Source organism: Prorops nasuta, unplaced genomic scaffold, assembly GCF_024137725.1.
Source record: "Prorops nasuta isolate Cenicafe-Biocafe unplaced genomic scaffold, Cenicafe_Pnas_1.2 PNAS00031, whole genome shotgun sequence".
Lineage (NCBI taxonomy): Eukaryota > Metazoa > Arthropoda > Insecta > Hymenoptera > Bethylidae > Prorops > Prorops nasuta.
In genome coordinates this window covers 350181-366815 of record NW_027116828.1, presented here as the reverse complement: position 1 = coordinate 366815, position 16635 = coordinate 350181, and the positions used below count along the sequence as shown (strand labels likewise).

The following is a 16635-nucleotide window of genomic DNA, read 5'->3' as shown; positions in this document are numbered from 1 at the left end:
GTTACTACCTGACCGTCACTTACAAAACATTAGGACTTAAGGTGGACAGTCCCTTTAGAATTTTCACAAAATCGATTATTTTATTTTTTCATATTTCGAAAGTATAATGTATTGAGAATAAACTGACAAAAGGAATAATCGAAATATTAAATATTTATGAAGTTATTGCAAATAGTCGAAAGCGCTGTATGGGCCTGCAGATGGTATACTATAAAAGAAGGTAGTCCAATCGTTTGGGGTAAAGCAGTATGATACTTTTATTATTCTATTAGTTTTTACTTTACCTTTACTGTATAGTGTGTAAGAGCAGGTATACGAATGAAACGCGCCTGGAATTGCTAATTAATCGGTAAGTTACCAAAATTAACAGTTTTATCATATTGAAACTTTAAACGCGATTATCTCGAAACTTCATTTCTAAACACTGCTCGTAAAAGTTATTGATCGAATTTGATGAAATTTTGAGAGGTTTATGTCTGTAGTATTATCGGAAGGATAAATCTCATGTTTTACTGATATCGCGTAAATAAGTTATTTTTTTGGGGTAAAACTTATCGAAAAAATAGTCGGAAACTTTAAAATTTGGTTAAACAGCCCCCATAATTTTTGTTTTTATACTTTATTAAAATTTTTGAGGTTTATCCTTCCCGTAAACATGTTACAAATTAAAGCCTATTTTGTTTTTTTTTTGTTAGATCAATAGAAAAAACGCTACAGTTGCAGCACTTTTCGATGTCACGCGAAAGACGCACCAAATATCTACTCTGTTGATCCACCATTTAAAAAAAAAATATTTTTGTATAATTCAAACCACTAATAATATGTTGTTAAAATTTTAAACCATGTTATTATTTCATCACCTTCAAAAAAATTCCCAAAGTACCATTTATTTTTCAGCGTCTACAGGGACTGCCCCTTAATGATAGGCTAATACCATACATCAGAGCTCATAGTAAACATAAAACTTTTGTAAGCTACTGTTTTTCTGAAACCCGTCTGTGTACCACACATACTCAAAATATAACATTCATGCGTACCCATATAGTAAGACTAGTTAGAGAGAGAGAGAGAACGAGAGTTTGACCACGCGTATATTGTTGTGCTGTTTCCCACCTCAAATCGCAAATAATTCAACGTCACATCTCTGAATAAGCATTAAAATTTCTCAATAACGGATGCGCTAGGCATCTTGGCTTTTTAATACCATCTTCCTTAAGGTTTCAAAAATAGAATACTGCTTATTCAGCATAAGTAGTATACCTATGTCACCGCATCGGGTGTACGCATTTTTTAACAAACTTTTTCCCTAGATGTAGTGGGGGTAAATTTCAGAGCGTACTTTTTCCCCTAGATGTTAGTGGCGCCGCCTGGCGGTGAGTATAGTAAATTTTTTTGTAGGTGGCGGCGCCTGGCGGCGAGTCTAGTAAATTTTAGTTGGTGGCGACGCCTGGCGGCGAGTATAGTAAATTTTGTAGGCGCATGGCGGCGCGGCTGTCTTGCGCGAGGGCCCCAGCCCCCGCTGCAGCCCGGGCTGTGAGAGGGTGGTATATTGCAAAGTATGTATAAAAAAAAGTTGGATATTTTGGGGGGGGAGGGGCGTCGATATTGCCGGGAGCGAGGTAGAGTTTATGTTCCTGCCTCTGTTACTCTAAAAGATACTGTGAACTAATGGTTCATACTTGTAAGGTGATGTGGCCGAGCGGTCTAAGGCACTGGTATAAAAGAAGCCAGTATAAAGTCCCCCTACGATTGTGTGGGATACTCGTGGGTTCGAATCCCACCGCCACTGAACATTTTTTTTCTCTCTCACAAGGTCATCACGCGTGTGCGTGCGTTAGACACTCCTTTTAGGACAATTTTTTTGTGAAAGAGGGAAAGATAGAGATGGAGAGGAAGAGAGAGAGGAGATTAAATACTGCTAATTTCCAGATATGCGTACACGTTTCATCCTGTTAATGTAAAAAAAAATGTTTTTCCTTAATAACATAGATTTTTATGTGGTATTGCACACCCAAAAACACGTGTAGCTCCTTGTTTCCTCTTCTTCCTTCAATGAAGAGTGCGATAATATCAATCAAAATAAAAACATAAAATTTTTACGAGGTATTGCGCACCCACAAAAAAAACACGTGTAGCTCATTCTTTCCTCTTCTCTTTCAATGAGGAGTGTGATAATGTCAATCAAAATAAAATCATAAAATTTTTACGAGGTATTGCGCACCCACAAAAAAAACACGTGTAGCTCATTCTTTCCTCTTCTCTTTCAATGAGGAGTGTGATAATGTCAATCAAAAAATCAAATGAAGAAAAAAAAATGAAACAGGAGAAATATAGCTTTTCCACCTTTTTCTCTTCATGAGAGAAAAAGTGTGATAATACCTAATGAAAAATCATATGAAAAAACAAAGGAATGAGAAGAGATAAAATTCATTAATCATGTAAAATTATGTCAGCTTTTTCCTCTTTACCTATCTAAACTTCTGCAGTTTATGATAAGAAGCTGACGTATAAATGTGTAATAAAAGAGAAACATTATGCATCATTGCTGCTGTTGCGTGGACAAGTTAAAACTGCGAATAAAGTTATAATAAGTGAGCGAGTTCTACGAATTACTGCTGTGAACAATGATTTAATTGAATAATTTCAAATCTAGTTTTACTGTTGATTGATTAGGCAAAATATTAAGTAAATGAATTCTGTAGCTCTTTGATCAGGCCTATAGGATGAAAATCCATAGCTTTACGGCTTTGATTCAGTCTATCGCTGAATATTACTGTATAAAGTTGAACATGGGGAATCTATGGAACCTACCAAGGTATGATACAGCATCATTGGAACTATTGGAAGAAGAACCATTACCTTCGCTGGAAATTCCAGAAGAATCATTACCTTTAATAAATCCACCAACTCCACCTCCACGACCACCAACACCAATGCCACGAGGGCTATCATTTGAATTTCATTCACAACCATCACCAATATTATGGGAATTACCAATTCCATCTCCTTCACCACAACCATCAATATCATCGGAATTAACATTTCTATCTTCTTCACAACCACCACCACCACCACCACCATCAACATCTTAAGTTAGTTTTCTAAATGTAAGTAAAAAGAAAGGAAAGGGGGGAGTGAGGAGTTTGTCGACAGTTGTTCTTATTAATAACTCGCTTTTTCGTCAATATATTTAGAGTCATACTTTTTGTAGAATCAACATACATGACTACATCTTTTTTACATTCATGCAAAATGTTTATCAATTTATTCAATAAATCCTGATCATTGCACATAAGAATATTTTGCAACCTCATTGATAGAAATAGTGAATAATCATTATTCAATTCAAAAATTATTTTATCACCAAATTTTGTTTTCACATTTCTTATATCGTTGATTATATATTCACCTTCGTTTAAATCAGACCATCTTATATTAGGCAAATACGATTTCATGCTACTGAGAGTATTGTTAATCTCTTCCAACCACTTCATGATGATGTATGTAGAAGAATTATTTTTCTCTATACTTTATTCTTTACTAAAACACACACAGCTTTCGTTTTAATTGATAGACTGAGGAAAAAGTGGTATTGAATTACTATATATATAAAGTAGGTGGTATATCTCTACTCTTTCCCCTCTACTTCCTTTGCTCTATATTCATCCTTCTCCGTACTCCTTCTTATCCTAAATCTTACTACAAGAATATGGGGAAAAATTGTCAAGTATAATAGCATATGACCGTAGATAAAAAACTCAGTTTTAGCTCAAACAATCTAGTTTACCCTTTCCACAAAGGGTGGGTAGGAGAATGACCTAAAGATAAAATGTCCTAACGATAAAATGACCTAAAAACTCTAACTTCACGTTGTTTAAAAGCCGGTATTACAGATTACCGACCGAATCGTCCGAATTTCCTAAATTTGAGTAGCTGGCAACGCTGGACTGTCAAACGTCAGTAAATAGAGACAGAGGTTATGCACAGTAGGGAAAAATTCTGGATCTGTCAGATAAGTATTTTAAATGAATAAATGAAAATGAATGAATTACTTTGCGGGTATTTCTTACATTTTACAGAAGAGCTACGAGAGGAAACATTTAAAATATTATGATGTCATGGAAGATGAGGAGGTATTCATAGAATTTGCTAAGCAACACATTTTGAAATATTTAAGAGCCGAACCACAATAGGATTATTTGTTATCCACACTGACAGTCTTTGGATAAACGAGAGAGAGAAGGTTATGCTGCTCGAATAATGTAAGGATATTAATACTGTGCCTGGATTGCATATTGCTGCCAAACAGTTTTTGCTTTAGCAGCCTTCGTGTTGAATAATGCCTATAAAGAAGGCATGTTTTCAAGAGGTCTATTATATAGGGGAGATCGTTTTTCTCGTGTAATTTTGGTAGTGAGTATAAACTTAAAACTTTTCAATCTGGAACAAGCTTATGCAGGATTAACGCAAATTACTTGTATAGTTATTTGAGCAAATAAATTCTTTTTAGAAGCTCTATCAAACATATACCTTTTGCTTGGATATAATGTTATATGATTTTTGTAGATTTGTTGAGAATAAAAGATGTGAGATTACCTTTCGAACAGTCTTTGGAAACTGCAGAAGCTACCTGACAAAAATGGTTGCAATCTCACTGAGGTAAAAGAATGAGATATCTTGGTGAATTTTGTAAAATACAATTCTATAGAAATGTCCCAGTTACTTTTGATAAGAAGAAAGACCAATTAATTTTATTGAAACAATCTGTGTGTGTGCTATAATATTTATTACTTTTCTTACATACAATGATGAAATAAATTTCTGATTGCCTGGCCTCTATTGTGGAGAACCTGATTCAGAAATGACTACTACTAGACTCGAGGAATCGAATATAAACCTTACTAGAAGAAATTGGAATATTAATGTAAAGCATTGCATGCTGTGCATTTCTATCAAATAGAAATTATTCTTTCTATCATGATAAATACTTCATAATTTTAACTGAACTTTGTTAAATGACTGTTTCAATTTTTCATATTATTCTTAGATTTCACAATTTACCTGATGGAAGAAAAATATGATTAGAGGAATTCTAAACTACTAATAGAAGCATTATAAATTTCCAGTGCTATTATTACTCGAATTTCCTGAAATAGCTGCCTATAATTGGGGATATACAGAGTGTCCACATTTTAAATGTGGAAAAATCAGGAATTTTTGGTTCAAAAGTAATGACTTAAAAAGACCCTCGATTAAAAAATACATTTTGTGCATTAAGTGGAACTTAGAAGAGTGTTTGCAGATTAAATTTAAAAAACGCATGTTCCAATATTTATAATTGCGGTGTGGCAAATTTATGGTCAGATATATAAGAACCTTTGTGTCTTTTACCTTCATATATATCTGACCATAAATTTGCCACACCGCAATTATAAATCTTGGAACATGCGTTTTTTAAATTTAATCTGCAAACACTCTTCTAAGTTCCACTTAATGCACAAAATGTATTTTTTAATCGAGGGTCTTTTTAAGTCATTACTTTCGAACCAAAAATTCCTGATTTTTCAACATTTAAAATGTGGACACTCTGTATATCCCCAATTATAGGCAGCTATTTCAGGAAATTCGTGTAATAATAGCACTGGAAATTTATAATGCTTCTATTAGTAGTTTAGAATTCCTCTAATCATATTTTTCTTCCATCAGGTAAATTGTGAAATCTAAAGAATAATATGAACAATTGAAACAGTCATTTAACAAAGTTCAGTTAAAATTATGAAGTATTTATCATGATAGAAAGAATAATTTCTATTTGAGAGAAATGCACAGCATGCAATGCTTTACATTAATATTCCAATTTCTTCTAGTAAGGTTTATATTCAATTCCTCGAGTCTAGTAGTAGTCATTTCTGAATCAGGTTCTCCACAATAGAGGCCAGGCAATTAGAAATTTATTTCATCATTGTATCTAAGAAAAGTAATAAATATTATAGCATACACACAGATTGTTTCAATAAAATTAATTGGTCTTTCTTCTTATCAAAAGTAACTGGGACATTTCTATAGAATTGTATTTTACTAAATTCACCAAGATATCTCATTCTTTTACCTCAGTGAGATTGCAACCATATTTGTCAGGTAGCTTCTGCAGTTTCCAAAGACTGTTCGAAAGGTAATCTCACATCTTTTCTTCTTAACAAATCTACAAAAAACATATAACATTATATCCAAGCAAAAGGTATATGTTTGATAGAGCTTCTAAAAAGAATTTATTTGCTCAAATAACTATACAAGTAATTTGCGTTAATCCTGCATAAGCTTGTTCCAGATTGAAAAGTTTTAAGTTTATACTCACTACCAAAATTACACGAGAAAAACGATCTCCCCTATATAATAGACCTCTTGAAAACATGCCTTCTTTATAGGCATTATTCATCACGAAGGCTGCTAAAGCAAAAACTGTTTGGCAGCAATATGCAATCCAGGCACAGTATTAATATCCTAACATTATACGAGCAGCATAACCTTCTCTCTCTCGTTTATCCAAAGACTGTCAGTGTGGATAACAAATAATCCTATTGTGGTTCGGCTCTTAAATATTTCAAAATATGTTGCTTAGCAAATTCTATGAATACCTCCTCATCTTCCATGACATCATAATATTTTAAATGTTTCCTCTCGTAGCTCTTCTGTAAAATGCAAGAAATACCCACAAAGTAATTCATTCATTTTCATTTTTTCATTTAAAATACTTATCTGACAGATCCAGAATTTTTCCCTACTGTGCATAACCACTGTCTCTATTTACTGACGTTTGACAGTCCAGCGTTGCCAGCTACTCAAATTTAGGAAATTCGGACGATTCGGTCGGTAATCTGCAATACCGGCTTTAAACCAACGTGGAGTTAGCGTTTTTAGGTCATTTTATCGTTAGGACATTTTATCTTTAGGTCATTCTCCTACCCACCCCACAAAGCCTACTCTTCAATCATTTTTTCTCCTTTGACCTTTCTCCCTCTCTTCCTCACATTAACTTGTCGAACCTCTTCTGAAACAGAGAAATAAGAGTTTGTGTATGTGTATATATTTTTTTAGTTGTTTTTACATTTTTTTTTCTTTAAAAAATGGCATTTATGTTGATTGATGGTACAATTGTCAATTTACCAACGGAAATATTTAACAATGAACAGCGGTGTATAATCAATGAATTAGAATTATAATAGAGTTATGGCTTAGCGATTTGTCTGATGATAAAATGTTTTATTATAGATCTGGTATTGGGATATATCAGTTAGTGAAAGAAAATGATGAAATCAATATTCGAAAGCTAGTAAGTAAATAAATCATTATATGCAAATAATTTTTATACATAAATATTTTTTTTTGTTCATAGATAAAAGAACATACTAAAAATGTGAATTTTAATATAAATGATAAAACTTTTAATATACCTTATGAATTAAGTCAATTAGAATCTCAAGATATGGAGATATTGAAGAAAATTATTACATTTTATTGCGATAATAATCTACAGCAATTTTTCTGTTTTTATAAATTTGGAGTTTATTACAAATTTTTAAGTTCAGAGCATTTAATGCGGACGGTAAATATAAAAGAGAAAATATTAAAAAATTTTTTTTTACATGATGGATACAGTGCTGTAGATACATATTATTTTTTAATTGACAATGACGAAGATCGTAATTTTATCAAATGTTGTATTGAGAATGAGTACGGAATAGAATGAAGTTAATAGTATCAATGATGAAAAAGCGAATGATTTAATCATAAAACACGTAAATATATATCTATACATAAATATAGTGTACTTAAAACATGAATAAATATTACATATTCAAGACATTTTTTTACCTATCCTTTCTCATAAAAAAAAAATACATATTACATCATCATTTTTATATTAATTTACGTACAATACCACTTAATGGTTTATATTCAATAATCTGATCATGAATAATTAAACAATATGCGCTAGTATTCTCTGGTATATTAGAATCACACTCAAATTCTATCTTAATATCTACAATACCACTTTTAATTGATTCGTTTTGATGAGAACAGTCAATCGCAACAAATGAACCATAGTCTATAAAATTTTCGAAATTAAGCATAGGCATTATATACTTTGATTCAGTATTATAGTACGAATTAATAAATTTATAATACATATCATCTAAAATAGCATAGTTATTATTGGCAAAATTAAGATTTAATTTATCGTAGGGATATGATGCGGAATTTAAATATAATTTTAAATTTCTCAAATCATAATGATCAAATTTAGCCATACTCTTCTTTACATTATCTTTCCTATTGGTTTGAAATGCAAATACTATAAAACGTGGCTTTTTTAATTTTGTTGAAACTTTTACTGACCAAGAATGGTTTTGAGTTTTGAGAAGCATAGGATATTCATACAATTCCCATGAACGATACGTCATTGTAATAAGATGATCTTTTTCAATAATGTTTAAAAATTGTAATTTTGTATATTCTTCCAACGTAATATGAGGTATTTTCCACTGAATTTTCGATAGTACTAAGTCTACTTTAACATTAATATTATCCATTGTACAATAAACAGCATTAGAGTCATTGCGCGATCTTATTAGTATGAGTTCATGACGTGCATTTACGATAACACGTTTATAATCATCAAAAAATCCCATTAATTTGTTCAACGGTATGCAAAAGCTGAAGTATTGGAAATTCTTAATTGGAATTTTACTATTAATATCAAACGATGCTGATTTCAAAGTTGTACTCTCATGTGATGATAAAAATGCATAGTTTCGCAATGTAGTAGTAATACCTACATTTTTACAACGATTCACTTCAGCGCAATTCAATTCATAACGTATTTCATTAAACAAAAAAGCAGTTCCATTTGAATCCAAGAACAATTTATTCGCATCAATAGTGGCATTATTAGCAGCGATTGCAGATACATCTCCTTCAATAAACAAGAAACTTTCGCTTGGTAACACAACGAGGTCCTGTTGTTGGATAGGAATGCGTATTTCGTCGTTGTGGTTGAGTGATGAATTCACATATGGATTGTAAGAGTGTATTTCAATGTTATTGATACGGTTATCGTAATGAGGTGTTTCGATAATGTTTAATAAATCAACCATTATTTCTTCTTATTTCAACACTTTTAAACCAATTGATTTTAAAAACTTTTTATTTTTAATATTCAGCTTACTCTGTCGTTTTTTGATATTTCTTCGTCGTCCTTGTCGTTGTTGTGTTGATTTCGAAGTTTTATTCCAACTAATTCCTGAAGTTCGTGGAGATTGTAATTTATATGTAAAATGTTTGTTGTAAATTAACATTTTCGTAGATGGAGTCTAATTGTAATATCTTCACCACTGAGATCTACAATATCGTTATCTTGGTCGACAATGGAAACAGTTAAATTATCAATTACCTTCACGATTATCGGCAAATAAATGACATTATTTGGCGTTTCCGAGATTTTATATCCCGGCTCAACGTTTGGAAAAAATTCATAAATAGTGTGCACAAGTTCACCATTATTGTAGGCTCCTGCAGTTATATACGTCATTATTCGTATAATATTTATTTTCAATATATTCACAGGCATGTCAGATGCAAGTAATTCATTAGCTTTGAGGACTCCTCTTTTTTCCGAAAAACCCAACAATTTTCCTATATTATTTTTTTTACTAACGTCAACATCATATTTACATTTAATTTCACTTTTCAATGTATTATTATTAGCACGTATGAATAATATATCATCTATACTATTATCCACATCATCATCATTTAACTGATCAAAAAGAGCATCTTGTAGAAATTCATTAACCCATTAACGTCCAAAATGTCAAAATTTCTTGCACGTTTTCAAAGTGATTTTTTCCTATGTAATTGGCGTTGAAAAAATTCTTGAACCACATATTCTGATGTAAAATTGCATGCTCTTTCAGAATCCGTTGCCAGAATCATGATAAAACTCACAGGAAAAGAGATATGCTCCATTGAAACATAAAAAACACCTAAATTTTCGAAAAAAAAAATGTTTAGGATTTTTTTTCGAAGTGTTACGATGAAGATATCACCTTGCGACCGTGATCAAAGGTGATCATGGGAGTTGAAGTTTAACAGGGAATTTTTTTGTTGACCTTGAACCATCGCTTCTTTACAAAATGGCGGAAAAAACGATTTTTTTTTTCAATCTTCATCAACTTTTTTCTCGAAATCTATGGTCTTTAGAAAAAAATTCATAAAAACAAAAATGCCTTAGAATCGCTCGAGGAACATTCTCAAATTATTTCAGAATTTTTTGAGACAATTTTTTATTTTCCGGGAAACTTGTGAAATGGAATTTTCAAAAATGTCTCCAAAAATTCTGAAAAAATTTTAGGATGTTTCTCGAGTGCTTCTAAGACATTTTTGTTCTTATGAATTTTTTTCTAAAGTCCATAGATTTCGAGAAACAAATTGATAAAGTTGAAAAAATAAAAATTCGTTTCGGCCGCTATGTTCTAAAAACCTATTGGTAAAAAACGATTTCTGTGCAACTTTTAGGAAGATTTTTTTACTCTTAGCGTTACCCAGAGACTACGGCGTGGACGTGGTAAAATTCTGTCTCCTTTGGGGTGCTTTTTTCCCGTGAGTCCCCTTGCCTCTCACGTCTCGGGGTGCTTGTTTTCCGTGAGTCCCCTTGCCTCTCACTTATTCATACTTTTAGGTGTGCTTTTTTAGCCAACATTTATTGCAAATATTTAAATTACATGTTTTGCAGAAAATTCTTGTTCTTATTGGACAGTTTCCATTCGAACAAATCCTCAATTTGTCACTATTAGATCGTCCATGTGCTTTACTTTTGCGACTCCTTTTTTGTAAGTAGTATTTGGCAAATCGAAATAGTGAACTCTTTTATTCCAACTTTTTTCTTTCCATCGTTAGCAGCATTGAAAATTACAAGAGAATTAGTAATAGACGCCTGTATAAGTCTCATAAAAACTACCCATGTCCATTTTTTTGATCGTATACTTGGGAGTATGTCATTGCAATGTCCGTCATGCAGGTCAACACCTCCCATGAATTTGTTATATAGGTGAAAAGTTTGCGGAAAAGGTATTTCAATTTTAGATTTAGCCTCTGCGCTGTATCTTTTTGAAATAGATAGAGGATTGACACCTGCTGCAGTTGAAGCTATTGAGACGGGCTTCGAATCCATGATAGTAATGAAATTTATGCCACTGTTTACGTCGTGCTTCACCACATATGTCCCTCTTGGAGCTTTCTTATCAAGCACATTTTTTTCTTTGACTCGATTATCTCTGATAGTACCAGTGCATTTCAAACGCAATTTCTTCAAATGTAATACCAAATCCATGTTCGTGAAGAAGTTGTCAAAGTACAGATGAAATTGAGAAATTTTGTTATAACTTATTATTTGAAAAAATGGTTGTAATAAATATAATACTACTCGTGAACCTAAAGCACATTTAGATAACTTATCTCCAATTTGAGAATTCTTGCCGCAATAAAGATCCAAATTCAGTAGATAGCCGTCCGAAGCACACAAGCCCCAAAATTTCAAACCAAATCTTATCGGTTTTCCTCGAATAAATTGTTTCAAAACAGTTTTTGCATAGGATTTGGCCATCATCTCATCAACGGATAGAGCAGTTCTCCATATTCCGAATTTCATGATGTTATTTTGAAAAAGTTTCAGTAGAGAACGAACGCGCCATCCTCGATCATTTGAATCTTTGTCTTTGTTTTTTGAAAACTTCAATTTAGATTTTGTGATTTCAAATTGTTGGCGAGACATTGCAGAAGAAACTACTTCATTAGATAAATACGGATCAGATTACCAGTAATCTCTCTGTGATTTTCTGGGATTGAATGTAGAAAAAATAACTATTCCAATAAAAGTATCAAGATCTTTCAATTTCAGATCATAACCATTGTCTTTACACGCATCAATAATATATTTTTTCATTTCAATAGAAAAAAAGGTTTCAAACAATTGAAAAGGTTCGCTCCTACGTATTTTCTTTTTTTGCGATTCGGACAATAATACTTTATCTTCACAAGAATCAGGGTGTAACTTTTCACCCTCAATCCAAGTGAATTCATTACCTTTTTCAAGTTTATCTTGTTTTTCAGAATAATTTGCACGAGCTTTATTGTAAGTGATATTGGGTATTTCATGTTCGCAATCTGAATCAAAATCGGAACCAAAATCATCGGAACCTGAATAGTCAGGATCCGGAATCAATACGTTGCGTTCTGAATCACTATCTGAAGAATCTGATTCATATTCAGAAGAGCTTACACGTTTCCGCGACATAATGTATGAAATTAATGATTTCGTTTATTTATCACTCATCCGTATGTACAAAAATACGAAAGAAGAGAACAAAAAAAGACCAATATTCATGAATACATGAGACCAAAAATTACGCTTATCTGCCGAAATGAAATGGAAATAAAGGATGAAATTTTTGTCGGAATCTATAAGTCTTTGAAAAAAGAATGAAAATAAGTTAGAATCATTCGAGCAATATTGTAAAATTTTTTCCGAGTTTTCGTAGACAGAACGTTTTTTTACCAATAGGTTTTCAAAACATCGGCCGAAACGAATTTTTATTTTTTCAACTTTATCAATTTGTTTCTCGAAATCTATGGACTTTAGAAAAAAATTCATAAGAACAAAAATGTCTTAGAAGCACTCGACAAACATCCTAAAATTTTTTCAGAATTTTTGGAGACATTTTTGAAAATTCCATTTCACAAGTTTCCCGGAAAATCAAAAATTGTCTCAAAAAATTCTGAAAAAATTTGAGAATGTTCCTCGAGCGATTCTAAGGCATTTTTGTTTTTATGCATTTTTTTCTAAAGACCATAGATTTCGAGAAAACAGTTGATGAAGATTGAAAAAAAAAATTCGTTTTTTCCGCCATTTTGTAAAGAAGCGATGGTTCAAGGTCAACAAAAAAATTCCCTGTTAAACTTCAACTCCCATGATCACCTTTGATCACGGTCGCAAGGTGATATCTTCACCGTAACACTTCGAAAAAAAATCCTAAAAATTTTTTTTTTCGAAAATTTAGGTTTTTTTTTATGTTTTAATGGAGCATATCTTTTTTCCTGTGAGTTTTATCATGATTCTGGCAACGGATTCTGAAAGAGCATGCAATTTTACATCAGAATATGTGGTTCAAGAATTTTTTCAACGCCAATTACATAGGAAAAAATCACTTTGAAAACGTGCAAGAAATTTTGACATTTTGGACGTTAATGGGTTAATAGCGCGAAGCTCATAAGATCCATGTGGAATTTCGATTTTTTCCTCAATTTTATTTTTTTCATAATAAAATGTATATTATTCGATGAACTTATATTTTGAATTGTATTAAAGGTTTGCAAATCAATCAAGCCAAGCTCATATTTCCCATCACTAATATCTATTGGTGGATAAAAATTAGCGTTCAATATTGAAGAATTACCTGAAAGCGTAATTGTTAAAGAATTCATTATTAAAATAATATATATATATATATATTGTAACGAAGCATCCGCTCGTAAAAATAATTTTCTTGTTTTGCTCTGTCTTCTTACTATCGTAAAAGGGAGGGGCCGGCGCCACCTGTGCGACCCCGCGATCATTACGCGTAATAGGTTCGATCGCGGGTCGATAGGGGGTCGATCCGCGCACGCGCGACAGTAATTATTTCGCGTGCTACTGTCCTCCCGATTTACTCGTAATTTTGGGACTAGCGAGTCTGGACGTACTCCTTTTTGTTTCTCCTTTTCTCTGTCGTCCATTTTTATATCTCGGTAAGGGCATTGCCCTGTAGTTATTTCCCTGAGTATAATAGTGCGAAATTAGTGCATCAAATAATAGAGCCGAAATTAGGAGCATAGCAGGAGGTGTAGCAGTCGACCTGGTGGTAGAGGACACGCACCGACGCATGCAGCATCCTTGACTCTTTTCTATGGCCTAAGTAGCATTAGTTCCCAGGTAAACCTGATTTCTCTGTAGGAGGAATCAGGACTTCTTTTTGATTGTCTTTTTATTCATTCTTTCTTGTCCTCGAGCTTCGTCCGTCGTTAGAAATCGGTTAGTGTTCGGTTGCGCGGTAATTCCTCGACTCGTGGAGGACGCATTAGTTGGGATATTGTTCCCTGTCATTAATTGTTACGTTGCCTATTTTGGGACCGGTCTAGAGAGTAGAGGGCTAAAGTTCATGGGTCGCGAATCGCGTAGGGAGCCCCTGTATTCTGGGAATACGTAGTAGGACGAGGTGTAGTCCCTCGTCGGACGAAAGCGGTATCGAGCTTCCTCGAAGTCCCACCGACGCGTGCCCGTGCGAATCGCCCTGCCCTGGCCCTTTCCCATATTATTTTCAGAGAAATTTTATGGAGCGTCTTGGTCCACACTTGAGATGAGTCTCCAGCCGGCCAACCGCGGAGGTCTATTATAGGAATTTCCAGCGAACTGATGTCTAAGACTAGCACCATCGGGTAAAATAATTAATTACACTGAATGAATGAAACATAGAATTCATGTATAGCTTCATTTTTGTTCACGGAAGTAAAATTGTGTTTCTTATATCTTAAACATTGTACCGGATTTTATTTAACATCTCCTAGCCATAAAACCTCCGTGTGTCTTGTCGTCCGTTTCTGGTCCCAGCCCTCCCCTGGCAAACCAAGGCCGAATAGCGTTCGATTTAAAATTTCTTTTTAGGAAATCTCCTGGAGCGAAAACGCTGTTCGAGGCCGAGCCGCGAAACGTGACGTTACAAATGGCGCCCAACGTGGGGCCTGCCAAGACGATTAGGGGATAAATTATTACATTTTTATTCATTAATTTCATTATTTATAGTTAATTCGTATTACAATTATTAACCGTTATTGAAATATTATATTTCAGTCAATAATAGGTTTATTGTAGGAAACTTTGTGTCGAGCGTCAGCTGTGTAGAGTGGGACAGCGCGAGGTCGCGGACTAAAACAAAGTTGTTTACGTTCGCGCACTCGAGCTCGCTGCTTCGCCGTGTTTGATACGCGTTATAGAACGTCGAAATCTTGCACGAAATTTTTACACGGTACCGAGAAAAATAATTTTCGAGTACTCGCAGCGGTGCTCAACGCGTATACTCTTGGCAGCGGTTCTCAACGCCGACGAGCTCGAGGACATTTCCTGCATGAAATTTTCTGTATGTATTGTAATTGGATTCTTCTACCACGATGGGCTGATCGTGATAGCTATCTTCCTATTACCTTCGACCGTCCTTACATTCGGTACTTTCAGGGCGCCAGTTGGTCATGTGGGTGACCAACAACCCAGCGTTAACATAGGGGTCTTACCCCGCCATTCCAATCGTATGCATTATCCATTGGGCTGATTGGTAGTGCATAGAGGACGGTACGGAAGCCTGGTTTGCTCAGTGTGCTACGTCGTCGAGAGAGGGGAGGGTCCCTTACAGGTAGCACAAGCCTCGCGACAGTAGACACACTCTCCCACCCACCCACTCACACATGTGAGGGGAGGTGAGGAGACGAGAACATTATCGAGATCTTTTCTCATAGGGGACTGTCAGGGTGGTGCATCCCCGCAATGCCGAAGTCCGCGGTGCCATGCGCGTTGCCACGGACTTAGCGGCGGCACCCGGCATGCGGTAGAAACCTACCATACCTGCACAGGTCCCTTATGCATCGATAGCATACAGTGTGTTCGTTGCGTACGGAGCAAGCTCACCTCACGCACACGGACACACTCATCGGTGAGCCGGTGTGGTATACGTCCGCCTTGCGCGACGTCCCAGGCCCGACTCACTCTCTTATTTCCCCCTCCTCAGGGGACTAGAGAATTCGCCTTTCGCAGGAGACCCTGTGCCCACTTCTCCTCGTCTCAAGCCACCAAGTTACTTGGCACAGCCCTGCCTTGCTCGCTTGGTCGGCTTGGACTTTTAATTGGAGCGCCGGTCTTTTCATCCGGTCTTCTGACGGTCCGCAGGGATATTCCTAGACGGTACTTCCTGTCCACTCGGAAACCTATGCATCGAGTCGGTAATGTAGGGTTTGGAATAACCACTACTAATCGTTACCTTTTCTTTAATTTCTTTATTAAATCCGGTATCTTGATACGTAACGAGAGAACCTCGTTACATACCCCCCTCCGTAACGGAGGTTTCGACCCGAAACCGATACTTTCGAACCTCGTTCGCTCTATCCTTGTTAAGGGTCTACTTTTGGCGGTACTTCTGGCTTGTAAGGCTTGATGTCAACTGTTGACATTTTTCCAACCATCTTGCCTGCCAGATCTGACAGTTCCAACACTGTCTGCGATAACTTTTTAGCAATCATGAACGGTCCGGTGAATGGTTTATTCAACGCGGCCGATATGAGCTTTGCTGCATTCGATAGCTGTCGGTTTCGAATTAGAACTAATTCGCCAACCTCGTATTGCTTTTCACGACGGCGTAAGTTGTAAGGCTTAGCCTGTCGTTCGTGAGCTTCGTCGAGAGCATGCTTGAAAACCAACCTTAAGGTTTCTAGGCGTTTCATTCTCGCTAGCCACTGTTCGGTAGGCTGCAGAATGATATCGGTATCGCCTTCCAATTC

The 16635-nt window shown here is 35.0% G+C and overlaps 1 protein-coding gene across 1 annotated transcript; it reads right to left on the bottom strand.

The window, feature by feature from the left end:
- Window positions 1-7916: 7916 nt before the first annotated feature.
- LOC136782952 (uncharacterized) lies at window positions 7917-9155 on the bottom strand. The gene has a single exon (XM_066742733.1). The coding sequence runs from the start codon at window positions 9153-9155 to the stop codon at window positions 7917-7919; it is 1239 nt and encodes a 412-aa protein (XP_066598830.1).
- Between the last annotated feature and the right edge of the window lie 7480 nt (window positions 9156-16635).